At 36.2% G+C, this 27,408-nt stretch overlaps 2 protein-coding genes across 4 annotated transcripts in view; one reads left to right on the forward strand and one right to left on the reverse strand.

Annotated features, from left to right (window-relative positions):
• Positions 1-1,292: 1,292 nt before the first annotated feature.
• The window catches only part of dcst1 (DC-STAMP domain containing 1), a 38,508-nt gene continuing 12,392 nt past the window's right edge, over positions 1,293-27,408 (forward strand). The window contains exons 1-4 of one of the 2 annotated variants that reach the window (XM_022673580.2): positions 1,293-1,555; positions 1,653-1,696; positions 5,024-5,101; positions 27,256-27,381. In XM_022673580.2, coding sequence (XP_022529301.2) covers positions 27,342-27,381 — 40 coding nt within the window. In that variant the 5' untranslated portion in view covers positions 1,293-1,555; positions 1,653-1,696; positions 5,024-5,101; positions 27,256-27,341. Of the gene's footprint in view, positions 1,556-1,652; positions 1,697-5,023; positions 5,102-25,345; positions 25,486-27,255; positions 27,382-27,408 lie in introns of those variants that run through there. The other variant, XM_022673579.2, reaches the window with a different exon arrangement.
• Positions 9,907-27,303, reverse strand: dcst2 (DC-STAMP domain containing 2). Of its 2 annotated transcripts, XM_015605901.3 has the most exons (17): positions 27,209-27,303; positions 25,143-25,217; positions 24,359-24,639; positions 23,678-23,848; positions 22,945-23,046; positions 22,408-22,602; positions 19,999-20,064; positions 19,663-19,876; positions 18,651-18,808; positions 18,176-18,340; positions 17,820-17,987; positions 17,126-17,226; positions 14,390-14,520; positions 12,925-13,052; positions 12,440-12,536; positions 11,658-11,833; positions 9,907-10,083 (listed from the first exon to the last, which is right to left on the reverse strand). In XM_015605901.3, exons 2-17 carry the CDS (start codon positions 25,190-25,192, stop codon positions 10,040-10,042), a joined length of 2,247 nt encoding a protein of 748 aa, XP_015461387.3. In that variant the 5' UTR covers positions 25,193-25,217; positions 27,209-27,303; the 3' UTR covers positions 9,907-10,039. The 2 variants fall into 2 exon arrangements, with proteins under 2 accessions (XP_015461387.3, XP_022529298.2); XM_022673577.2 differs by lacking the exons at positions 22,945-23,046; positions 27,209-27,303 and having other exon boundaries at positions 25,143-25,336.

A 27,408-nucleotide genomic window follows, 5' to 3' on the forward strand; every position in this document is an offset into this window, starting at 1 on the left:
GTTGCTAAAATCATCTCATGTTAGTATGCATAATTTCACGTGTTAGTAATCCGTTTCACGTGTCTGACCGGACCACTAGTGTTTGGCCTTGACTGTGTTCTTCCAGAATTGAGCATTGTGGCATTATCTGTGTGTGTGCGCGTAACCCCCCGCTTTGAAGCAGCTGCAGGTTTCAGGGAGGCACCCACACACAGAGAAGGCCGCTCTGTCCAAGAGCCTCCTCTGTAGCAATTTAATTCATACAGAGTGTACCAGTCGAGTTCATACAGAGTGTACCAGCCGATGATTGATGGCCGTTAGTTAGGGTCATGCAGCGACCGAGATGCCTTAAGCGTGAGCTAAACAAGTCACACAATAGATTCCATATGTTATATGCTAATATGTCAATAACACGTGGTTAGTAGGCCATACAATAGATCCTATGTGTTAGTTACATGTCTTATGTATCATGTGGGTTAGCTTGTCATATAATAGAGTCTGTGTTAGTTACATGCCTGATCAAGCAATGTTTAACTATATGTGTAAAGAATATATATTGTGATTATTGGTTAATCTTCTATATAGATGCATATAAAATACAATATAATCTTTTATATAAAGGCATAGAAAATACAATGTTTCACACAATGATTATGTATTATAGATGCTACAGTTAAGTAATCATAATTGAAAGATATTTGTCAATACACCCAAGGTATAATAAATGGTTACTCTTCACTATGAACACACTTCTGACACGTTTTTAAACTATGTTACTATGTTAACGCTTTCAGACCCTGCATCCAAGTACTATGGACATCATGTTTCTTCTTCTTTATTGCATATTCTTTCAATATAACTCAGATTGAGACCTACTGTCCTTCAGAATATACATTTATCAGCCAATCGAACAGCACTACAGTCTTTCCCTCTACATTGGAAAAACAAAAATCTGCACACTGGAGTAAAGCATGGCAGTATCCCACCTAATGAGGCACCATGTAGTGTTTATTTTAGAGTTTATTTTACCACTTAGAAATGATTTGTAAAACACACTAAAAAAGGTATATAGAATAAAATATACAATCTTAAAAATATTTATTTTACTGCAGTAAACATAAAAAAATATTTTAAAAACATTGTATTAATTACATACTTTATTATTTATTATATATAAGTGAATCTTGTTTTTAAATTTATTGCAGACGGAAAAAACCCTTATATTTTTTAGTACTAGAAAATAATTCCTGTCTGAAAGGGTTAAATAAATAAAGACAATTTAACAACCACGTACGTTTACTACGCGTGACGTCACCAAATCACCGTGTTTAAGTTATAGTTACTGTGAGCCTCTCAGTAGAAGTAGCAGAAACAAACTTACTCTTTTATTGTTTGGAGAATTTAAAAAATACAACTGGAGAAACAGAGAGGAAATAACGCCTCCATACGAGCTCAGCGAGGATTCCAATGACCCTTCTTTGTGTTAATTATTATCTGTTAACAGCACTAAATACAACATCAGTACAACTAGCTGATAAGCTATTTCTGTTGCATTCAGCCTTGTAATGTTACCTGGGTATTATATATATTATCTTACTTAAAGTACAAGCGTTTACACCTGTGAACACTTCTGATACTAGACTTTAAGACTCACAGCCGTTTTTCCATTTCAGCTGAAGCACCAAAACAGCACAGTCTGACTGTTCTAACAGTGAAGGTAAGCTGCTCTAATAAATGAAACTTATGTTTAGCAATGCAGAGTTTTTAAAATACAGGGATACATGTGAACAAATACCTTGTCTTTGAGCTCTATGATTTGTTTCACAAAGCACTGCATGCATTTTAATTATTTTTTAATTATATTTAATTTTAAGAACAGGTTTCACACCCATAACTCTGGTAAAACTGTGACTCGTCAAGCAGTGTATTTATAACCATTTGGTGTAATAACTTTATAAGAGAGAGTTTTTAGATGTTCAGACATCTAGAAAATTTACGTAGCAGAGCAGGCTTTACTTATACTTACTAGAGTTTACTAATATATTACACTATACACATGAATAATCCAAAACATCGCTAACATGTAAAATCAGGACAAATCAGCCCACATTCTGCATTAAAACAGATTCAAACAGTGTTTAGTTTTAGCATACTAATATTATTATAAAAATTGTAATTTAGAGCATTTATTTGCAGAAAATGAGAAATGGCTAATCTAACAAAAAAGATGCAGAGATTTTAAACCTCAAATAATGCAAAGATTCAAAAATCAATATTTGGTGAAATAATCAAAGTTGTCATGTATCTTGGCTTGTTTTCCTCCACCAGTCTTACACACGCTTTTGGATAATGTTATGCCACTCCTTGTGCAAACATTCAAGCAGTTCAGCTTGGTTTGATGGCTTGTGATCATCAGTCTTCCACTTGAGTATATTTCAGAAGTTTTTAATTTGGTAAAATCAATGATATTCATAATTAATTCATAATTAATTCATAATTCATAACCAGAGGATTTCTTCATGGCTTGGACACACACACACACACTACCCCCATCTTATGGTCTAAAAGGAATGTTCTAACTTTACAATCACCCCAGAAGAACACTCTAAAAAAACCTTGGAGTAATCTTTTTCAAACAACCTTAAATTTCAAAATGACATTTACTGACTATTTCTTCACTCAGCCTCGCTCGAGAGCCCTAAATACGAGTTTAGGGTAAAATTCTGTTTACATTCCTCCAAGTCATAAACCTCGGAGTTAATGTAAACATTTGGAACATTTGCAACACCATCACTAGGACGGGACTGCGGACTTAAGAGAGTGTCAAAACTTAATTAATGCCTTGGAAATTGTTAATTCTCCAAATGTTGTACCAATTTAGGGGTTTGTGCCTAGTTATTTCTGCAATCACTTAGAAATAAGATTAATGAAATTAAGAGAAATGTTCTAAGCTTGGGATTCCATTTTCAACATTGCAGGCTCAAATTCTGTGGGGTGCAGAAAGAACTCCTTCCCCCACCATCGTAAATTCCGACGCCAACCGCTTATCTGAGCACTCAGCAGAGGAGAGGAATTTCTCACTCAGAAGATTTTGCTTAAAATACATCTATATTGACTATATAAAAAAATGTGTTTTATAGAATGTTTACTAGATAATGGTATATGTGTCTGGTATATGGTATATGTGTTTGGATGTGTCCTGATTCAATTTTTCTACACATTCAAGTCTGAATCAACAAGGTTTAACTAGCATTTGATAATTTAGCTTTATTTGGTTATCAGTGGTTTAACCAGGTATTATCTTTTAAGTGATTTAATTGGGTTTAAATAATAACATGACTCTTGATCTCTTTCTGACAGAGTATCATCCATCATTGTATTTCTAAGATTATCTAGTATTACAAAACTGTTTGTGGGCAAAATATATATAGTACATTTATTGTGATTCAATTGTAAGATTGTTGTTTCCTGAATTTATCCTCACAAACTGATATGCTGAAAAATGTATTTTTAATCCACTGTTTAATTGAGTTTTCTTTTGGTTTGGTCTATTAGAAAAAATGGAAATCTCACTAGCTGAAGCATGCTGACCATGTGAGCGAGGGGGGGTTTATGGCCCTTTGTGAATCCCCACCAAAGTTTGAAATTGCTCCTAGACCAATCAAAACACAGACATTTGGGCCACAGGGCCAATCATAGCTCAGGGGCCAAACAGGCCACAGAGACTAATAGTTAAACTGGGCAGACACAGTTCAGTTTCCAGTTTAGAGTTTCCAGTTGAGTTTTGGTAGTTCAGGTCAGAGCAGTTGGAGGAGAAGCAGTTAGAGAAGGAGTGGGAGAAGGAGTTGGAGAAGATGAGTTGAGGAAAACAGTTAGAGGAGAGAGGTTAGGGAGCCCAGAGATGGAGAAAGGATAGACTGTTAGTTTAGTCATCTTAAGTTAGTTTTCTTAGACTAGTGCATTTAATCTTCAAGTATATTAATATTAGCTATCCTAGTTAAAATATCTAAGGTTATTTTACAATCTACGAAGCCAAGCATTATTCCATCTAAGTTTAGCTAAAGTACAGCTGAAAAGGAGATCCGCCAGATCCAACCCAGAAACCTGCGGTCCGGAGGCCACCAGCAAGCCAGCTGAGAGTGGGGATTTACCCTGTGGGTTCTAATGGGGCTCCGTGCTGACACAGGAAGTCAAACCACCCTGCAGACAGGCTCACGTGATCCTTTTTCGGGGTGAAGCAGCAGACGACCAACACAGACGGACGTCACCGAGGCCCATTTCAACACCTCAGAGTAAGGCAGAGCTGGGTTTTAATCTTTCGGCAGATGGTGTTCTGTTGGTCATGGTTTGGGTCGGGTCTTTAATAGAGCGTCTTTAGTATAGATGACTCATTTTGAGTGTCTTGGGTGGAAATAAGAATTGGTTTCGTAGACTCAAAATGCCTTAGACCCTTATTTAGAAATATTCACTTAATAGTTCTATTAATCTTTATTCCTTTCATATCAGCATTATAACGTGTTTGTTGTTTTACTTCTCATTTATCATTCTACACTATGATTTGATATCTAATGGCTACATTTATGACTTTTTAATGAATTATTTACTCATATCTGTGTGATTTAATAAATACTTTTATTTTACAAAACCTGTCATTTCAGTGTGTTTTTCTGAATAACTTGGTTATGAAAATTTCTGTCACCTGTAGAAACCACACCCTGAGATGTCTTGTGTTATTAATTAATTTGATTAATTAATTTATTAATTAATCTAATTAAATTAATTTAATAACTGGCGCCCAATTAAAAATATTTCAACATCTCAATTAGCACCAGGTATTAAACCACTGAGCCCGCTACATATATATATATATATATATATATATATACATAATTTCATGTGACAGTGGTGTGAATTTCCTGCATTTATTGTAATGACTGTAAAAGATAAAACATGAATAATCAACTAGTCATGAGCACACAGTATTGTTTACTAATATTGACTTTTTTTATATTATCATTTTACACGATTGTTTATGTTATCCTAGACAGCACAGATACGGCTCCGAGACGTCAAGTTATACATCAGGCAGCCAGAAAATAAAGGAAGAAAAGAAAAGGCAGTGGTAAGTAACCAACAGGTGTTCATTATTTAGTTAACGAGTTGAAATAGATCCTGCTGGTCCTAACAAAATAAAGCACAGAAATACTGAGGGGAATCGCACCTAATGCAGTGCTAGTGTTGGGTCGTATTTATATATCGTGCCTGTGTGCTGCTTATCCACAGCTACTGAGTTATTTTGACTAAATACCCAGATAGACAACGACTTTGACCCCTCAAGCAAAAAAGTTAAAAAATCTGATACAAATTTAGGAAAGAAATGTGTATTTTAAGTTTTAAATCAGTGAGAGTGAACAAAATGGAATGTAATTATGAAAGCTGAAAACAATTGAGCTGCAGATTATCTGACCATAATAAGACTTCATGGGCGGGACTTTTGTGTCACCTTGATTGGTTGATTTAAAGCAGGAGCTATCCACCAGTAACACTCACACAGTAAAAAATTCTGCTAGTATTAAGGATATTTGGATATTAAGGATATTTGCAGTATTTGCACATTAGCATTAAAGCAAAATATTATTTTAATTACTAAAATCACTTTAAGAGTACCAAGAAGTACCCAGAAAACAAATGCCCAATTAGGTGCTCCACCAGTGGATTAAATGTAAAGTGATGTGCCCTTTAGGTCCCCTCACAATGGGATAAACTGTAGTTAATGGTACAAAACAAAGTAAATTGGCAAATTAAAAAAATATTAATTATCAATTTTAAACATGCATCTATTACATTCATTTGTTTTGTCTCGCTGTGTCTTGGATTGGGATGCACTGTTTATTTTTTCTCCTGCCCTTCAGACAGCTTGAATCCACCACTGTAAAATCTGTATAATTTGTACACTACTTAATGCACTGCACCATTAAATTGATACAGATGGATAGAATTCTGAAGTTATTAAATATACAGTGGACATGCTTTTAGATTAAGAGCCACATTGTATCAAAGTGTCATTTATTCAGTGTTGTCCCGTGAAAATGTGCTCACTTTTGTGAGATACTGCAAATGAATAATTGTATTTTGCTTCACATTGTATATTATTATTCTTTATTGTTGCTGAACTTTATTTATTTATTTAGATCTTTAACATTAGAGGTACTGTTACAGTTAGAATTGTAAAAAAAAATTACATTTGAGAATTGTACATTTAGCTATTAGTCCCCTACTCATCTGTAAAAATGTCATTTTAATATGTTAAATATCAATTAATATGTTAAATATCAATAAATGTCATTGAGTGGGCGATTGTCTTGTATTTACATGAGCTTAACAATTTATTTTTAGAATAGCTGGGAGACACTGGATTTTACCTCTGAAGCCTGTAACTTTTCAGTAGTTAATACTTCATGTTACTGGATTTAAAGTTTAAACATTTTTAATGTCACATTTTTATTCACAGAGAAATTTCTGTATACAAAAATGTATTACGTGTAAAACATTATCAAATAATTAATCTTGAAAACTGTCTTTTTCATTTATCATTATCATACAAAAATATCACATACAAAGTGATTCAGACATATAAAAAAACACCTGCAGCACCAGAGCATATCCACAAATATAAAAACAATTAAACAAAATCCTAGCCAGGTGGTAAAATCTTAAGTCCAGGTTGCAGTGCTGGCAGTGGTTAACCCTTCAGGTCGCAGGTGTGGTAGAATAGGCCTAGAGAATGTGATAACCTGGTAATGATAAGGCCTGAGAGGTGTGATCTAGATCCCACTGGGCTTTTTGGAGAGCATTGCGTCAGAGTGCAGGAAGTGGGAGAGGCTTACTGGAGTTGTTTGCTCGGGGTTTGGTTATTCACCTGCCTGGATCTCAGAGTAACAGGCATTTACATTTAGCAGTTTTGTCTTTGTGAAGCAATCCAAACTGTTGGGTGGCCAGAGAATTCACCAGCTCCCAAAAGTTCTCGAAGCTGACTCCTTGTCCGTCTTCCACGCCCATCTGCTTCAGCAGCTCATTCAGCCCGTCCTGCTCACCTTCAGTCTGTAAAAGAAGCACATAAAACTTTACTCCCTACAATTTACTTATAAAATACTCAACTGACTCACATGCAAACTATAAACAGCACCAGACAATAAAGTGTTCCTTCTATTCTCATTCTACGTAGTTCCAGACAATATTGAAATATCAATATATATCCAATAATGTTAATAATGAAATGATTATTCACATATTTTAATATTTTAACATTATGTGCAGCAATCTTTTACTGGTTGATGTTCATTTCTGTTTTTTTTATATATAAGAAGTTGCAAGTACCAGCTTTTGGCAATCTTCACCATTTATATATTTTTTTGATATTGGTATTATATAGTATCAACCAAAATGAAAAAATATAAAATCATATATACTATTTCCACGCTGTATTAGCTGAGTCTGCTTAAAGCACTGTTGCAATACTGATGTGTTCTTTAGGTAAAGAAAGCTAGACAGAATCATTAAGATCAGTTTACCTTCACCATGGTTGGTAGATCTTTGGAGACCAGGCCCTGGAACTCCTCCACAGTCAGAGTTTCTCCATGATCAGCAGAAGCTGCCTGGAACTGGGTCACCAGGGTATTGATGGCCAATTCCAATTCTGAGTACTACAAAAAAGAAGTGGTCTCTTACCATGGTAGTAGTTTTTACTAGTTTTACCATTACTACTCACATGTAATGTGAGGGACAGTCCCTGAGATTTAATACATTCAATTAACAGTCAATATAATATGAGACAGCAAACTTAACCAAGAGAGTATGACTAGTCTTGACTTAAAGCAAATAACTTTAATGAATCAAAAAGATGGATATAAAGGAAAAACAATAACATATGGTTCTTTTACTTCAGGAAAAAATGTGATGCCAAAATGTGATGAAAATGTATTTTCTGAATTTGATTTTGAATGGAACTTTTTTACAGGTCCAATCCTGTAGCACAGTAAATTAATTTCCCAAAAGTCACTGGATGCAACATTTGGAGAGCTGTGTTCTCCAAAAGCATCTTAGCATAAGACTGAAGTTGTTCAATGAACATCACTCTAAACATTTTCTATACAAAGTTAAGATGTTCTCAACACTAAGAAAGTTTTAAAGACTGGGCTCTGAGTTAATTAACACACCCAAAAACAAATGTTATGAAATTCTTAGTGGTTCAAAATATTTAGACTTAGAAGAGCAAAATTTTCAAAACCAGTGGCTCTGAATTTTAACTAAGGATGCACCAAATAATTAGCAATTGAAATTATTTGGCTGTAAATGGCAAATAAAATGTGCAAACAAGTGACAAAATTAATGTAAAACCAACAATAACTATTTTATGTCCAGATTATGCTAAGATGCTGGGATGTTATAAAAATTAGGAGTTGCCAATTGTTTTTATCTTTGTTATCTGCAGAGGGCTGGTGTGGCTGCAGGTTTTCATTCCAACCAAGCAAAATATTCCACTGAGCACTGATTCCACTGGCAGGCTTGTCGGCTATTTCCCAAAATTCAAAGCTGAGTTTTTTTTACTCCTGTTGGTAGGACAGGATTTGTTGTCACCAGGCATGATAATTATGCTACAGTAGTCTACATATGCTAGATTCCCTTTAGGCTAAGAGCTCAATTCTGCTATCTAGCTTACCTGTAGGCAGGTAACCAAGCATGGACAATGAAGCAGCTCAGGAAGTGGTAACGCTACCAGCTCTGAGCACACAGCACTACTATTTGCTTTCTGGGCGGTGGCCAGGCCAAAAGAAAACAATTTTCACCACGGTGTGGACATTGTGGTGAAAACCTGCCCTGAGGTGAAATTTTAGGTGCAGTTATTTGACTCACATGATACCGTGTATAAGTTTTTTTTTAGACTTGCAAGTATATTTATCTGTGGTTAATACCAGTTTGCTATTGCAACAGTTCTATTGTGCAAATAGTTCATAACAATAGCCTAATGTTTAATTAATATAAATAAGCAAAGATACACAGACTAAAATGACAGGGCTGAGATATTTCTCAAGAGAGAACAACTTAAACGTATTTTATGTTAATAAACAACTTACTTGACTTGTTGCTAGTTTTGATTGCCAGTGTGTAAATTGTTCATTACAGATAAACAACAGCCTCATGTTTTAATGAATTGAAATTAGCATAGGTACAGATGTGCAAATGAGTGAGAAATTCTCTTAAAAAAATTCAAATTCAGACTCCAAAGGAAAAATAAACAGCAGGTTTTTACAAGGCAAAATGCATTAAATCAACCTGAACATGCATGCATTTACAGGTACATTAATATAGAAGAGTGCAGGCACTTACCACCGGTGTGGCCATTTAGTCTGTTTTAGCCGCCAGATCTTGAGTAAACTCAGTGACTGAAGCTGAGCTGTAGTGTTTTGTCACCGCCCTGTGCCTGCAGGACTTTGGTATCCTCCTAACTTCCACGTCAGGCCCGCAGGACTGCAGCTGATACGATGACAGGAGTGATACAAATCAGCATAAGTCTACACTGTTTTTTTTCTTGCCTTGCCATACGAAAAAGGTGTGAAGAGATTTAAATATATACAAACTATAATCTAATATACTACGTGCAATGTTAGTTGTGTCAGGTCAAAACCTGAAACTTACCTCACTGTTAAGCAAATAGAAGTTTTAATAAAGCAGGATGAGGCAGCTGTAGGCTCCACACTGAACATTCCTCAAGCAGTTGGGCAGAAAAAAGCAGAGGAAAAGAGCAAAACCAAAAACCAGCCTGACTACATTCTGGTGGCCACGTCTGATACAACAGCATTTTCATGTAGACACATCTGATAAGAACCTCATACAGGAAATGAGCAATAAAAATGAACAACTCGAACACAGGATTTATTGGTTTAATGTATAAATAAATTAAAATACATTTGTAGCTCTTCCTGCTGGATAAGGATGATGGAGTAGAGGTATACAAAGGACAAGGATCTGGCTGGAGTGGAGAATGTGTGTCACATAGTTCTCAAACCATGTTTTTGAAGTCCTTTGGACTGGTCTTTACTGGTCCTGTCAGTACAACAAAACACATATCTCATTTAACTGACCCTTTCTGAAACCTCACATACATTTAATACACAAATATACGAGTGATCATTTCCCTGCTGGAAAATCCAGCCTATTGGAGCAGTAGGGGCACCACAGGGATTGATCCCCGTCCATGCAGACCGGGTACCTTAGCTACCTTTGCCCCCCAAAAATTGATGTGTCAAGTGACTGGCAATACTAAATTGCCCTAGTGACTGCGTGTTGTATCCTGGGAAGGACTGGCTCCCTGTGCAAAAAAGCAAATGCTGGTCAATAGTTAAAGGAGAAGTCTGATATGAAATGGACTTTTGGTGTATTAAAACATTAACCTTGTTGAATAGCCCACCTCTGCTATGTCTTATGAAACTATCCTACCTATTTGTTGATGCTCAACCGTTGCCTTATTGTGACTTAAATTTAAGACGGCAGCACCCAGAGATTTACCTACACTATGGGATGTAAACATTGGCTTTAAACAAAAACTTGTGCAGTTTTATAGTTCTAAATGCCTTGTTTTAAGTGTCAGTGCTCTCTGGTTTCTACCAATGACGTGTGGAGGTATATTGAGCCTGTATAATGGTGCAAAAAGAGTTTTATCTGCAGGTGCAAAGCATGCCCCATATCATTCATTTTAAAAGCCTGTTTGGGCAAAGTGCTCAAAATACTGGACCTCAGAAAGCTGCGGGAGAGTGGAGGTGGGTTATTCAACAAAGCTAAGTACTTTTTATCACGTCTTAATACACGCAATATCCATTTCACACTTGTGTTATCCTTTAAGCTGGTCATCCAGCTTGCCAGCTGGCCATGTTGTTTTTTAGCAGGGATGTGTCTGAACAACAGATACTCACTGTCAAGAACTTAAAAATCTTAAAAATGACAAGTTTTGATGGGTTCTGTCAATACAACGCGCACACACACATTCACCCACATACGTTTTTTTTGCGAAACCGCACATATTTTTTACATGTGATCATCAGTATCTAAACGACAGACGTTCGCAAGTACCTGTCATAAAATGAGCTTAAAAATGTAAGTAATGTAGTGTGAGCAGCCTGGAAGTTTAATATTAGGTTAACACAACGTGAATCTGTGTCTTACACTCTGTTAACTTACAGTAAGATGTCTAGTTAAGGAAGCACAGTTAATGGAGCTTTTAAAAAATAAGGTTTGTGAGATGGACCACAGACAGCCGCATCGTTTCCATTATTGTGTGCTGCATTAAACCACTCCTTTCTTCTCACCATCTTGTGATAAACACTTGGACCTCACTACCACCCAGTTCCTCTTTCGTCTCACTCAGAAAGGGGGAGTCAGCTGAACCACCCCCAACTCCAGCTTAAGTTTCTCAGAGTTCCCCTTCCTTGGCTCAGCTCACAGTGCTGATGTTTTTAACATGACATCATTTTTAAACTCAGTGGATATCCTTTTCTGTCATGCATATGTTTTTCAGTTATGCAAGAAACTAAACCCAGTCATGTGCAGATACTGCTGCAAAATGATTAATTAGCTGTAATGTGAGGGACTGCTATATTTGTTCTAGCTGCGTTTATAATTACTTCTGCATGAACCACTTTGTTCCTCTTTGTTGCTGTGTTCTTCCATAGGCCTTCCTGTGGCCACAGACCAACGCCTCCACATCAGCTTCCTCTGGTCGCTGCTCAGACTGAAGTGTGGCTGTGGAGTTGTCAATGCTGTCTCCCATAAATTCACTTGCTCCTCATCGCTGGAGTCGCTGGAACACACACAGGCATGTGCACAGCTTGAACAACATTGCTGCCACACACAGCAGAGGTTCCATTTTACATTTATGTTTAAGCTAATTATTCAGCAAATATAAAGCACTTCCTCAGCTGGCATGGGTGTGTTTGCAGTCATGTTAACCACAGATATTTTTTTCATGTGGTCTGATTACATCTTTAGGAAACCTTGTTTCAGTATGTCTACACTTACTAAGCTATTTATTAGAAAAAATCAGGTCAGCACATCATATCAAAACCTATGGCAGACAAGCTACAGCAACAGAAGACCAGCTCCTCTACTGCCAGCCATGAACAGAAGGCTGAGACTGCAGCGAGCATAGGCTCACTGGTCCTAATCCTAATTTATGTGAAGTAACAAAGAAGATGAGCTACTTCCAGCATGATAATGCCCCATGTTACAAAAAGGCACACCTGAAAATGCATGACGCAATCACACAATCTCAGAATCTTAGACTCCCAAAGAATGTTTACAACTTCTTGTGGAATCCATGAAATGTCTACGTCCTTTTTGAGAGCAAAAGCAGGCTCAACCCAGAATCAGCATAGTATTCCTAATATACACATAACTTAGAACTTACAGCTCCTGTTCTCCTGAGTTTTCCTGGAATGTGAGGGGGCCCATGCAGACAGCACAGATACTCCCCATTACCCTGAAGCACTGCATGCAGAAACTCCCTAAAAAACAGAGTTCCAAGTATCTATCTTTGTTTAGTATAGCTTTGTTTAAACTCTTATGTAACCACTAAAATTGGTTCAATTAATCATATCTTAGCAGAAAGTTACTTTTCCTGTAATACACTGGAATAATTAAAATAAATAGAAATGAACACAAATAGAGTCAAACTTAGTTACAATGAGTTGTATAGTTTAATATATTTTACTTTTTTACTGCACTATCACACCTTTAGAGGGTGTTCTAAAAAATGTGTTACACTAAACTCCAGCAAAACAGAAGATACTACTACTTACAATAGTATGAAGTACTTAGTCCATATCATGATGAAATAAAATGTGATATTTAGAGTAATGTAAAAGTGGAAATGACTATGAATGAATGTGTAACCTGTGCAGTTTAGGGTGGCGCAGGTATAAACATCTGGATGATCTTTGCCTTTCATGACTTTCCCACAGGCCAGGCAGGACTTATCAAACACACCCAGGAACCCGGCTATGGTGGCTCCACCCGGCAGACTGTGCACACATACATACAGGCATATTTGGTAACGGTGACTCTGCTGAACACACTATAGTGAACACTGCTAATGTGATAACACTGTTATCAAACCTGGCCATCTACCATCATGTTTAATATCCTCTTTTCACTTCAGACAGGTCTTAGTCATTCACTGCTAGTAAAAGTAATCATTATGATGTGTTATTACAGGTGTATTTTGTTTTTGTTTATTTGCACAGCCCTACAACAGGTATCACTGACATTAGGCTTAGGTTTATTTTACTATCATTATCAATTTACGTATAGTCAATATTAACTAATGAATAACATTTTAAAGGCATATTCTGTTTTTTACCTCATGTCTGTCTGAAACATTTGTAGCATACCAAATTGGGCGTGCCCAAATTGTGCTCTAATTATTAATCCTAACTAGTTTTGAGTATGAAATATGAAGTAAAGGCAAAAGTTTACTTAAATATCCATAATGCAAACTCGGCTAATTTTTAGTGTGGTTATGAGGAACCTTTTTATCTCGCAATGCGAAATGGAAAGGGAGGAGCTACTAAGGTATAAAACGATATTCAAAATGGCAGATGATAACAGTATAAAACTTGCAACATTAATACTAGTAAATAGTCTACACATTATAGAGGTATTTTCACAGACAGGGATTATGCCTAGTCCTGGACTACACAACATTTTGAATTGACTGAAAATATATTCTACAACTAGGCCCTGTCCAGAGAAACAGACTCACAGTGTTAGAATGGTATGTTTTACGAAATTGCGATGAAGTCATCCTCTCTGTCTTGATGAACATGGGTAATTAGTCTCATTTTGAAGACAGCCTGTGACTCAGCTATCCTGAAATCTTAAGGGAGAATGAGTCAAGCCACGGCCTACCTAAATTGGATGGGCTCTTGGTACAAATCTAGTTTTGGCCTTTTTTTGCCATCAGGCAAGACAATGGTTTATTAGTTGGCTTAGAAGGCCAGAGTGAGTGTTTAAAATCTAGTGCTACAGGAAGCCATTGAAGGACTGACATGGATGAACTTAGCAAGACTGAAGATGAGTCACACCTAAGCATTCAATAAAACATTATATTAATGCCACAGATTTTGCAGACAGACTAGGTTAAAAAATGATGAAATATTCCTGTTTTGTGTGAGTACATTAGGGCTTATTAGGGGACTATACTATTGTCAAAATATGTAGCATTGACTAATATCATTGCTGTCCTTATATAGCATATAACATTAATCCATTATTTTAGTAGGTATATCAGAATAGTATTTACTGCAGGGCTGGCTAATCATTAGCTAATTCCCTTTGAAGCTGTGGGGGTGTGACTCACTGCCGCGTCAGTGTTTGCAGTACACTGCTGTGTCCTTGGTCCGCCTTCCCCCTGGCCACCGCCCTAAGCAGAGCTTTTCCTAGAGACCCACGCTGAGAGAGCATGTGGTCACGGAGCCACAGAATCCTCTTCTGTAACAACAATGAAATTATATGTCTTGTGAAACTCTGTAACTTCAAGAAAAAATGCAGACCAATGCTTAACTGCATCACATCAAGATTTTAAAAAGATGTGTTTTACTCTACTGCAATCACAAATATGTAGAAGAACAATATTAAAATAATTAAGAATAGGGGAAACCACCTACATGATGTCATGGAACAGGAACTAGTATAGTGTACCATGAATGTCCCATGAAAGCTAAATAATGCTGAACACACTATAGTGAACACAGTTAATGTGATAACACTGTTATCAGGCCTGGCCAGCTACCATCATGTTTAATATCCTCTGTTCACTTTAGAATGGTCTTAGTCATTCCTTTTTACCATGGAAGTGGGTCCCAACCCATAGGTTAAAAAAATAAAAATTAAATAAAATGTCAAAAAAAGTGTCAAAAGGTTGCACTTATTAATACTAACTATTTGTTGAGTATGAAAAATGAAGTATAGAAAAAAGTGACAAAGTTAAGTATACTTTCATAGCTTTCTATGATATGCTCCTATGAGGGTGTTTTCCCTCAGTTGTTTCTTATGTAGAAAAATGTTCATTGAGGTTGATAAGTTTTAGATTTGGTCAGTCAGTTTTGCTTCTAAAAAAAAATTGCATGTTTGAAATGGGTTAGGGTCATTGCCTTCATGAAATGAAACGGTCTAGAAATCTGGTATCTCCAATCCTTGATGAAAATATTGAACCATCTGGTAAAAAGCTAAAGTTGAATAGACAATGGCACTTACAACAGGATATTGTCCAATAAGTCCAAGTCTAATTAAGTTCAAATAAGTGCAATTTTACATTTCGATCACAGTCTCACTATCCTGCTATTTAGTCCGGTGTCAACCACATTTGGAATTGTTTTGATTAATTTAATTTTATTTCACTCAATTCACACAAGGCAATAATAATATAATAAAAAATAATTAACAACATTTAAGATTATATATTATTTAATGTTATTTTTGTGCTAACTATATAAAGTGTACAATTATTTATTAATATATAGCAAAAATATAATGCAATCCATTTCCAATTAATATATATATTTTTCTATTTTCTTTAGTTTTATCTTTATATGGTGTTGTCTTGGCCACTCCCGCTCTTGATCATGACTCAGACTCATATATACATAACAAACCACCATAGTTTACAATATTCATTTATGTATCAAACAGTTAAAACATCTTTAATTTAAAAAATAAAAACAACATTCTTCACTTTATCCTCAGAGTCAGAGTGTTCCTGTCATGTCTATCTATGAAGTCATCCATGGAGAGGTGTACAGAAAGGAATCTCTACTATGTTTAGCATTCTTTAAATAGTTCCAATTCCATTTGTCTTCCTCTTGTTTCAGTGAAAGCGGATACAGGTACATACTACAAATGAGATCCTGTTTCATTCAGTATAATGCTAAAACTGGCCTTAGATGCCCTTTAGGCTACAGTCTAATATTTCACAAACCTCTGCTTGCCCTAAATGTCTAAACATTTCCTGATAACCATTGTATTTAGTGAATTTGGCAATTTTAAAAGAAACTCTATGTGAAAACTGGAATGTCTTGCTCTTGGGCTCCTTCTACAGTCTGGAATTGTGCTTCAAGCTTTGAGACAGCAATGCTGGACATATTTTACACATATATGTCTGGACGAGCTGAGATATAGAGAGCTATCACTGAAAGTGAAAGAGGTGTGTGGACTGAAAAGTGCACTATCAATAGTAAAGAACTGCACATGAAGTCCACAAGCCCAATGCTAGGTGTTGGCCTAGGTCATAAAATATGAATCTTAAATCCACTTTCTAGTACTGAATTTTGGGATGCATTTAATTGGTAGTGTAGTATGTAGTATAATACCTACAAAGGATCACAGCCTCTTAAAGGATACAGTATATAGGGTCGTACAGCAGTGGATGGAAGAGTAGAACTGCTTTCTCTGGAGCAATTGATCTTGATTGAATACACACTTAAAGTTGATGTCTGTAAGTTTTGGGATTTCTGGTGAGATAGGGTAATTGTACAGAGCATGTGGAAGAAACATTTTAAACTGGGCGGGTGTGATGCGGTCTCCTTTCCCAGCGGATGAATCTGATTCCAGGTTATGTTCAGTCAGAGAGAGTGAGTGCGCTCAGTCAGAAACTTTATTCCTTCGTTTCTTTGTTTTTCTATCAGTGAATGAGCTATGAAGCTCTGAGTTTCGCCTTCTGAAGTCTCCATTGCTCCACCAGTTGCTCACATTCAGTAAAATTGAGCCAGATCCTCTTTTGGAGGCTGTACATGTGACGTAAGTACGTAAAGACGTGGCCTGACAAGGCCAGAAGAACTCCCGTGAAAAGGGACCTGACACCCCAGTTTTTAGAATGAATATATTAGGCTTAGCAGGAATGGTCGCTCCTTGTATCCCTTCTCCACGTTTAGAAACAAAATAATATTGACTGGCACTTTAAATATTCAGTTGTGGAAAGTTTGGAAATCTATTTTTTGATCTTTTATAGGGTTAGAATGTAGATATGATTTATCAAAAAAAAAAATTCCAATGTTTTTTTCCCCAAAATCATCTGCTTGACTGTCATACTGTGTCTTACCTTTTCCTGTTGAGGGTGGTAATGTGCACACACAAATCGCTGAAGTCGCTTAGCATAGCTTCCAACAAGCACCAGGAAAAAGGCAAGGCCATAAAGAAATCCTGTGAGTGAGGGCAAGAACAGAAGTCAGCCATAATAATTCAGCTGTAAACTGCCTACTAGACATCAAATTGTTAACCGGCTGTGCTATAAAGCTGAACTTTACTGCTATGTTATTGCACAATGTAAAACAACAAAAAAACTGTCAGTAACAGACATTAGAAGAATGGTTTTATGTTCTGGTTAGTTATCAAAAGGACTTTTTTTTTTATCTAGTAACAGATTTATTTTTCACTGCAATTCATAAAATCACACAAAGGGCAACAGCTGAACCTGCTGCAGCCTGTTAGGTCTCCTGTGCGCATTTGGTAGCTTTACAAAAGTGTGTACTGAATAAATCGCACCTTAAGCAGCTGTAATCCATAAGTGATTGATTATTTTAAAATAAAAAAAGTCAGTATGGCCTCACTCCCACAAAAGCAGCTTCTAGACAGCAAACATTCTTATTCTGCTTCATTTAATATCTTTCTAATGTTAATACACTTTTGCTTCTGCTATGATTCACTGTTCTTGACCACTAGATGTCCTCAGACACCTTTAAATTCTGTTCACCAATGAGCATGTAGCAGCTTGTATCATTTGTATGCATCAGTACCTATGAAAAGGTATCTCATGTAGTCGGGCTCTAGAGGCTCCATCAGACACTTCTTGCTGAGGATTGTGATGTTTCCTCTCTGCAGGATATCAAAAGATGTCACTATGTCCTTGAAGATGTCAGAAGCATAGCCAGATCCGTTCACCTCCACATCAACAATCATAGGAGCTGGGAAAAAAATACACCACAGCTCTGCATCAGAGGTCAAAAACAGCCAGCAAAGCAAGCAAACTATAAGACTTTTTTTTTAAATGCATTAATTAACAGTTATATTAATTTATCCAAGCCCTAAATACTGCATAAAAAATAGTTTTCTCCCACAAAGGAAGTTTAGTGAAAGCTTGCAAGCGTCTCACCTCTAGCCACTATCTCTCCCTGAGCCTGGTGATGCACCATATCAAACACCCAGAACACCATGAGATCCAGACCTATTACCACACAGCCCACTACCAAGTGTTTGAGCAGGAATACAAGTCCAGCCCCAATAGCCACCCACTCACGATCAGTCAGCCTTACAGAACCTTGTGGGGTTTGACAAAGAAAAAATGTCAGATTTAAGTGATATCTAAACCCTGAAACATGCATTAGTTTATATAAATGTAGATAACTGTTCTTATCAAAGATCATTACAATTATTTGCTGTTTCACGTATAGAACTGTTCAAAAAATGAACAAATGTAGCAAAAATTTGTATAAAAAAAGAGAAATATGAGAATTACATTTCAAAACAGCCCTGATATTTTATTCTGACCAAAATATTTAATAATTTCAAAATCAATGTAATCATGTCATTATTTGCAGACATATTAAAATTATTACATTCTCACTCACAGGGTGTAATGTAGATAAGGGCTTCTCTCTCACTCAGCGGCAATACAGCTGGTCTTCCTTGTCTAGAGAGCTTGCAATCCATCTCTATGAACTGCTCTGTTATGTAGAAGTTGTCAAAATCATCTTTGTGAAGGTAACTGTTTTTGTACAGAACCGCCCTGCTCAGAAGTGGACAGTACAAAAACACAGCATCAGCAGATTCATTAAATCTTACATTAGTGTGTGCAAATTAACAATATGATATTATCATCAAGATACATTACATCATAGTCAATCAGAGTAAGCTTATCTGAGGATACAGTGGGCCATTTCAATCAGCAATTTAGGAACACTGAGAAACTGAATATGTCATTACAAAGAGATGCATGGCAGAGCTGTTTAGGTTTTTGTTCCATTTTTGGGGAACAAAGGCAGGAGTAGCCTAAAGCTTCCAGAAAATGACATTTTTGTATATTTAAAGAGGTTATTCGATATATAAAAAGGGTGTGTCAAAGCTCAGATTAGACAAGACAGCATTTTTGCAACTCTGTTATATTGTCTGATGTTTCTCCAGAAAAAGATTATCTCTGCTTTGATTGGCAGGCTTAAGTCAATGTTACAGATCATAGAAGTTGTATTGCAGTGCAAAGCGTAATATAGCAATAGAAAGCATACCATACTATAACAGTGCTTTGTTTTAAGCACTGTAACAAGGACTGTATAGTGTTGCTGTCCTCTCTGCCTGGTGTGTGGTTAGTTAGTGGAAGAGATGTTCATCTCTAAATATTATTCTAGAATGGATACATTTTAACTGTCTGTTTTACCCATCATACATAGAATAAACTGTGTGTTTTTATATTATATCCTTGATTGCCAGCAATGGGTGCATTATAAAAGTATAGCATTTTAAAATATGCACCAATTAGAAGTGATGTTTAAACACTAATGGAAGTATAGTGCAGGGACACATCTGCCTGCACCTTGCACTAAAAGGCAGTAGTAAGTTTATGCTGACTGTTATTGCTGGACTCACTGCAGGTACATATACAGCAGCAGGAACAGGCCCACATATTCCAGCACTGCTGTTAGCTCCAGGAAGCGCTCCTGCTCCTGTGCCACCTCCTGCATGATCTCCTGAGTCATTTCCTGAAATGACTGACTCCTGTTCAGGTCCAAGTCGAAATGAACAGAGGCCGACATGTTGAATTCAAACTCCTTCTTCATTCGATTAAATGCAGCGATAGTTGCTAGAGAGGAAACACAACACAACATATACAGAGCAGAAAAAAGGGAACTAGGTCTTAAAACGAGGATGTTATGAGTCAAACTAGAACAAGACAGTTTGTAATGCAAAGGTCTGTGCACTTACGGGCTGCCAGTTTAGCCTTTAGATGGTCTGCGATGTATGAGGGTAGGATACAGAAGAACTCACCAACTGTTGAGGAAAAAGTGGGGGAGAAATATAATTAATATGTACAGTTATTTAACTTGCATTCACACACAGAGAATTGGCAGATGACTCATATTAATATTAAACTAAACCAGATTCGAGTGACATGTTGTGTGCAGGGTCAAATGTCATTTCTGAAGTGGTGCTGACTATATTATTGGCATTTTTTTTATTTATAATGACTGTTTGTACATGTTTGGGATTAAGAGATCTTTTTGGTGTACTGAGAATACCAAAAATCCTTTTTAAAACTTGCATCGTGATATGATGATTGTGATCGTGATATGATGATATGGTGATCTTAGCATTGACTCTGTTGTACTATTTTTTTAGCTTGTCAGCTCTCTTCATTTCTAATTCTTCCTTAGTTTTTTTTTATTTAATAATGTGTAAATGAGCAGATGAACACTGTTTGCCGCTCTGATATGTCCATGTTCACAGTAGCTCTTGTATCAGTGCCATTAGCAGCATAGTTGCTCAGATAATCAGCAAAAGCTGTTGTGGCCAGAAAAACTCCTGGGGAAACCTACCAGACTATTCTGTTTTTAGAATGAATATATATGTCTTTGAAGGGATAGTAGTAAAACCCAATGGTCTCATTTATTATAATCTTTTGTTTGTTCTCACATTTGTTTGTTTAAAAGAAGAAATCTAATGGAATGTAGCTTTAATAATGACAGCAGGCTGGAAAGTTCCCTTGCTTTGTTGCCAAATGTCTTCCAAAATGTGGTAGTGTCTAAGCACCCTCTAAATCACACAAGCAGACTTGTACAATGCACTGTCTCTGTAAATGTTTGTCCTGAGCTGTGTGCTCAGTCTGAGGTCATGTTTGGATTCAGAGGTACTTGTGCCGCTCAGGCTTCCCTAGAACAGCGACGGATATAAAACAATAATTCATTTGGAAAAAAAAAACACAGAGAAAGCGGGAAGTGGGTGAGTCATGGAATTTCAATTGGTATTTGAAGGGATGAGGAAAGCATTGTGTGGCCTCAGCATTCAGACAACCATGTAGTTTACTTCAGCTATGAAACTCTGATGTATGGAAAGCATTAACCTTAACCCTTAACCCTGGGTGGAGCACAGAAAAGACAACAATGGTAGTGGCAATGTGTGTGTGTGTTTGTGTGTGTGTGTAGTCTAGTGTAGTGTAGTGGCACCGTAGCTGGTCTTATTCCAGCTGTCCAAGCAGTGACAGATTAAGGGCCCTTTTTTAGTGATCTATGTGAGCCTTCATCAGTGCTCTGCTCTTATTTATTTAGGGCATGTCAGTGTGTCTTTGCCATCACAACGATGGGAAAAGTACACCTTGCTTTGCCATAAACGTAGCAATGAACAGTGAAGGTCTGTCTGTTCTCTAGGCTTTTTACAGTCAGTGGTGCATCTGTGTTTTCTATTGCCAAGATAGCAGAGACACCAGGAATATAGTATAATAGTATAACAGCATAATCATAATGTGGCAAAATAAATAATATAGCAAAAAATAATATAATGCAGCAAATAATATTGCAGAATATTTTGTGCATGCATATAAACTGCAAACTAAAACAATTATACAATAAATACACCTAAGCCTTCACAGTAAATAATAGACTAGTTTTAAGACAGAACAGCCCTATTTCAAGTTGCACCCATTGCTTATACAGATGTTCAAATGCACACACAACTTGTCTAGGCCCTGTAAAACAGGGAAATCACTGATGCTATAATCAGGACTTTTGGGATGAGTTGTTGAGTTGAGGATGAGTTGAGTGGGGGATCATCTGAAATTCTGGCTTCAGTAATGTTGTTTATCACTGATTGTAATCAAATCTTCGCAGCAATGCTTTAAAATGTAGAATAAAGCCTTTCCTGGGTGGTAGAGACATGGTCAGTCCAATAAAAGCAGGATAAACTCCTTCATAATAGCCTTAATTTCAGAAGAAACAAAAAATGAACAGGCAGCCCAATCAGTGGTTACCTTATATTAATTATTTTCCGTTAAGTCTACACCCCTCTGCTGCATAAATTGCACAGCAGTGAGGTCTTAGTAGTTGCTAAAGAACAAATCTCAACATTATTAAATGTATAAGCCTAGAAGAGTTTAGAGTGTTCAGCTATCATCTTCTAAACCATGCAGTGAGTAAAAAATATTACACTGTGTGCACAAACACACAGTAATCCGATCATTGAACATTTTACAGTTTTACAAACAAAAAACAACCTGAGTTCAAAGAAAAAAACAAGCTCCGTTACAGTAAGATGCTGGAAGGCTGTGACCAGAGATTTCCTGTGAAGATGCAAATTACAGGACTGCAGAGATTATAATAACAAATCTGAGGAGAGACTGACCGCGCATGAGCCCACAGAGAGGCCTGAAGCCATCTACGATGTGGCACAGGAAGTCAAAGACAGAGAGCATCTCCATGCAGTTGCCACGGCCCTCGTTAAACACTGCATTACACTTCATATACGGTGTGCCCATCTTATCGTTACACACATCACCAATGCTCGCCAGGAAATGCAGCACATTCCTCAGAGAACGAGCTGCAAAGGGTCAGAGAAAGAAAACAAAAGTTAATAGGAGAATGTTTTTTTTTTACATTTAAGCACTCAGCAGAAATAAATCTAATGAAATTTATCTATTTCTCATTCCACGTTCATTCCATGGTGAAAATAGCGATATTTAATAATCCTTCTAATCCTATTACATTATAAAATGCTTTTCCAAACATATTATCAGGACCTTAATAAAATACGCCATTATAAATACAATTACAATTGAATTGACATGATTTTGTCCATTAAGCCCATAGGTTATTTTTATTTTTTTACTTTTTTGCATGTTACAATGTCATCTATTTCTTTGAGACATAAAGACTGACTTACAGACGTGGCGCACAGACTCTGTGAGTGCTGTGATTAGGTTCTGAACTCTGCCAGCCAGTGAGTAGGCATTCCTGCTGACCTCCTTTATCTTACTCAGCACAGCTACACATCCAGAAACACATAAACATGCTGTCATTAATTTCTGAACTGAGTGACACAAAAATGACTGAGAACTATGTAGACACAATAGAGGAGATTTGTGATAATGGAACTGTGTTATAATAACAATAATACACTCAAGGTTCGTGCTATAACAGGTAATATTGACACTGCTGTGCTTCAGTTGTAGGCACGAAGTCGCAAGGTCGCAGACCTAATATATGGTTAGTATCTGGAAGGGCTCAATTATTATTTAAGCAATAATACGTGTGCCAGTAGTGCCAGTAGTACACATTATAGCATGAACCTTGAGTGTATTATTGCTTAAATAACAATTGAGCCCTTTCAGCAAATAACCATATATTAGCTACTTCATCCTTCTGGGATAAATCAGTTATTTCCTTTACTACACTAAGTTATTTGAAGTACATTAATGCATAAGGAAATATAATTCTGAATGAAGCATAATTTAGTTTTATAATGCAGAAAGTTGTCCACATAAAAGAAAAGAATAACTAATTTCACCCAAAAGGGAGAAATGGTTAAAATGAGGCTGATATTTTATTTGTTGGAAATCCGTTGTGTGAGCCCTGTGTGTGTGTGTGTGTGTGTGCAGCTGCAGAAAGAGCCGTACGTAGTAGAGGAGTAGCAGCTCGCTGCATTAGTAGTCGAGTTTGGTTCATGGCTAACTCTGCTCCACACGTCACACTGCCTGCTGCTCTCTCAAAGTTCTCCACTGTGTTTCTTAAGGGCCCCTGCATCACTAGGGTGAGGATGAGGAACAACAGGAACCTTTTACCCTCCTCTTCACAAATGAGGGGAACAAAAAAATAAAGAAAAAAGATTTCAGTGACTTTCATCTTTCTCAAGACAACACAATTTATACAGGTGTGAGCATTGCTAGGTCATTCCTTGAAATTATACTTCATGATCAAGTTACATACTGCTATCCCATGACTTTTGCCATGTCATGCCAGTATATATTATTATATATTTTTTTGTATGTTCTATTGGTTAAGCCTCTTTTGGACTGCATTGCTGTTACTCACAACCCTTCACTTGCGGGTCAGTATATTATTTTACAAAAACATAGGAAAAAAGAAGAACATAATGCAACAGCCCTCTTTTATTGATTTACTCATACTAAAGGTGTAAAAATACAGTCCTTTAGGAAGTTTAAAATGATTTAACCTTTTTTGATCAAAGTTTTATCTTGACTCCATTAAATTATTTAACTGAAATAGTTTAATTAAGTAAGGTTTAGCCACTCTACAAGTCTTTAGTTGTAGGTACACATTTGTATAAGAAGTCTTACTAGTGCACAGCATGGGCATCATCAGTGTAACGTTGGCCCGTACTCGGCTAGAGAGGCCCATTCCAACTGCTGTAGAAAGGGCCATGATGGTGGTGGAGATGAAGCAGAACCGCAGGTTGTAGTTCTGCACATACAGCGCCGTCATGCCATACAGGAAAGAGAGAAATAGGCCAGCAAAAAAGCCTGCTAGACTGCGCTTGGCCTGCTGCATGGCTGAACTCCTCAGCAGCCATGACAGTTGCTTGCCAACAGGTTTGAAAGCTTTCTTCATGGATCTCAATCTGTATGAATTAAGAAATGCGTTGAGATATAGTGAGCTATCTAAAGTCATTGTAACATTTTTCAGTTAATTTGTCTAAACTTTAAGGGTAAAGTCGTATATAGAAAGTTGTGTGTAAAACTTTATTATTTAATTTTTCCCATTTAGTGTAGTGAAGACGAAATGGGTTTTCATAACTTTGTTTGTTTGTTTTGTTTTTATTTCTGCCCCTCCCAATCTGAATTTCAGAAAAAAAAATGAAAAAAATCTTTACTCAATATTCAGATTTTTAAATTTTTGCATCTTGTAAAGAAAAAGTACATTAAATTATACCATTAATTTTGTGACAAGATGCAAAAATGGAAAATTGATTGTGAGGGGCATAAGTGAAAAGCTAGAAATGTAAAAGGGGGTGTAATGCCATTTAATAAATGTTCAGTTTCAGAAAATTGAACTGACCAACTGACCCATCTAAGCTAGAAATTACTTTACATCAATAATTCCACTCCACTTAGTCTTACTTACCTTTTTCTGAACATTCCCAGTGATGGTATAAATGCTCTTCTAGGACTCATTGTTCTCAATCTCAGTGTCTTCTACCTGTAAAACATCACTTCCATCAGTGGATTTATGGTAAAAAGGCAACACTCAGACTCATGTATGAAAAAAACAGTTTCTCTCTCTAAAGCCAGTTTAGCTACTCTTATTTGTATTTAAAATTACAAGCACAGACAACACTCTTTTAGAGGGTCAGTAAAATATCAGTTATAAGTGATTTACATTTGAACTGCAACTGATTTTTCTCAGCTCAACAGAAACTCAGAAATGGAGGAGCAGAGGACGAACCGAATAAAGCTACCCCATTCAAGTAGGTTAGCTATTTAGCTAGGTAAAATAGTGGTGTGACCATTATATTAGTAGGTTTGTTTCAGGTTATAAGATCATAGGTCTCCATCCCCTTATAGTTAAGACTTATAGCATTACTCTCTGGTTTTCTGCGGTTAGGTTTTGTCACATTTGCAGTAGTATTAGGCTCACTTAATTAATTTTTTTTTTTATTGTTGTGTATTTGATATAGCACAATATTTTATGCTTTTGCTTGGTGTTTTTATTAGGCCCCACAGTTTATTTTTTTAAATACATAACTTACCTCTACAAATACACATATTTAAGATGTGTTAAAAAAAAAAGAAAACTGAAAAAGAAAAATAGAAAACAAATGTAAGTTATACAAAAAAAGGAATGTCCACAGACCAATACCGGTTGATTACAGGCCAGTCCAGTCCAGGCTCGATTTTAGATATGTACAGATGTTTTGAATCATATCGATATATCGCATGTCAATTGTGATATTTTAAACTCACACATAAACAATAAGTATATACACAATAACCTTACTAAGTCGTTCCGACAATTTATATATCTTGTTGCCACATGATGTCACATTGGGGGTTCAGTGAAGAAGCTGCATCTTGAAAAACTTATCAAAATTTAACTACTAAGTCACATTTTATTTTGGATATTTTAAAAACATTGACATTACATCAAGCCTATTTTTTCTAATGATTTTTCACAAATTATGTTTATGATTTATATATGTTTTTGAAAACTGCAGCTAGATTATATTATAAAATAATATATATATAACTTCTAGAATTATACTTATATAACACGCATTTCTTTAGAACGCTTTTATTGTTGTGCACTTCTTAGGCTGCCTAATTTGAAATCAACCTTATCAGCCACTGATATTATATTAAGAATTATTGTTGTTAAATAAATCCTTAGGTATAGGTTTAATGAGTGTTTGAGTGTTCAGCTAATATACATTTTAAGGGTAAATGCTGTTAGCTAGGTTAGCACAACTAGGTTAGCTAAGCTAACTAGCTAACGCTAGGTAACCTAGACAACATTAGCTTAGCAGACCAAAATAGTAGGTTAGCTAAATTGGTTAACCAGTTAATGATAACTAGCACCATGCTCCTTTTACTTTTACTTTTGACAACCTAAAGGTTTATCTAGCTAAAATGTTTGTATGTAGTTTGCTTTAGTGTTCTTTAAAAGCTTTATTTTATGTTAGTTAGCTAACTTACTTTAGCTACTTTTGTTTTGGGCTACTAATTCAAACTCGAAATTCAGGTGGGAGTTGGACAATTAGTAAACTATTTTATTTTCAGCTACAATTATAATTTAATACAAGTACTATTACTGTATTTGCTGTTATAGAATTAAAGGATATTATATTGCTAATTAATTTGGCTTTTTATTTTGTCAAACCTTCATATTCAGAAAACCAATAATTAAGGGTGACATTGCATTACCTCACAAACATGCAAAAAATGTTATCAAAAACAATCAGCATGGAGTTATTTGCTTATTTCTGACTTCCTTAATTGATGAAAACTGAAAAGCCATACAAAGACACACTCTAGTTTATGTGTGTACCTCTGCTGATTAGTAGTAATGGCACAATCAGGTTGGATTAATATCAACACTTCAATAATGAATGACTTCTATAATGTTGCTTAGGTTAGTGTTAGAGTTTGGCTAGTAATCAAATAATATATCTAACTTATTATTAACTTCATTACCTGTATCATTAAAATATGTTTGAATGTGTTTTTGTGGTTTCCTTCAGCTTTGGAGAAGATCAGTGAGCTCATCCTTCCCAGTGTTGCTCACAGGTTCCTGTTTGGACTACCATCCCAGTTCCCTGTGGCCAGAATGTTGATGGGGGCTCTTTTTGGAGCTGTCACTGGGTCTGGTGAGAGCCTTTGTTTTGTGTTTTTTT

Source organism: Astyanax mexicanus, chromosome 6 (genome assembly GCF_023375975.1).
Source record: "Astyanax mexicanus isolate ESR-SI-001 chromosome 6, AstMex3_surface, whole genome shotgun sequence".
NCBI lineage: Eukaryota > Metazoa > Chordata > Actinopteri > Characiformes > Acestrorhamphidae > Astyanax > Astyanax mexicanus.

Bases quoted from the DNA above. Each gene is read 5' to 3' on its own strand.
- dcst2 (XM_015605901.3), bottom strand. From the start codon at position 25,192: ATGAGTCCTAGAAGAGCATTTATACCATCACTGGGAATGTTCAGAAAA. The intron at 24,640-25,142 runs GTAAGTAAGACT...TAATTCATACAG, and splicing joins CTGGGAATGTTCAGAAAAAG to ATTGAGATCCATGAAGAAAG. The intron at 23,047-23,677 runs GTACGGCTCTTT...CTGGATGTGTAG, and splicing joins AGCTGCTACTCCTCTACTAC to CTGTGCTGAGTAAGATAAAG.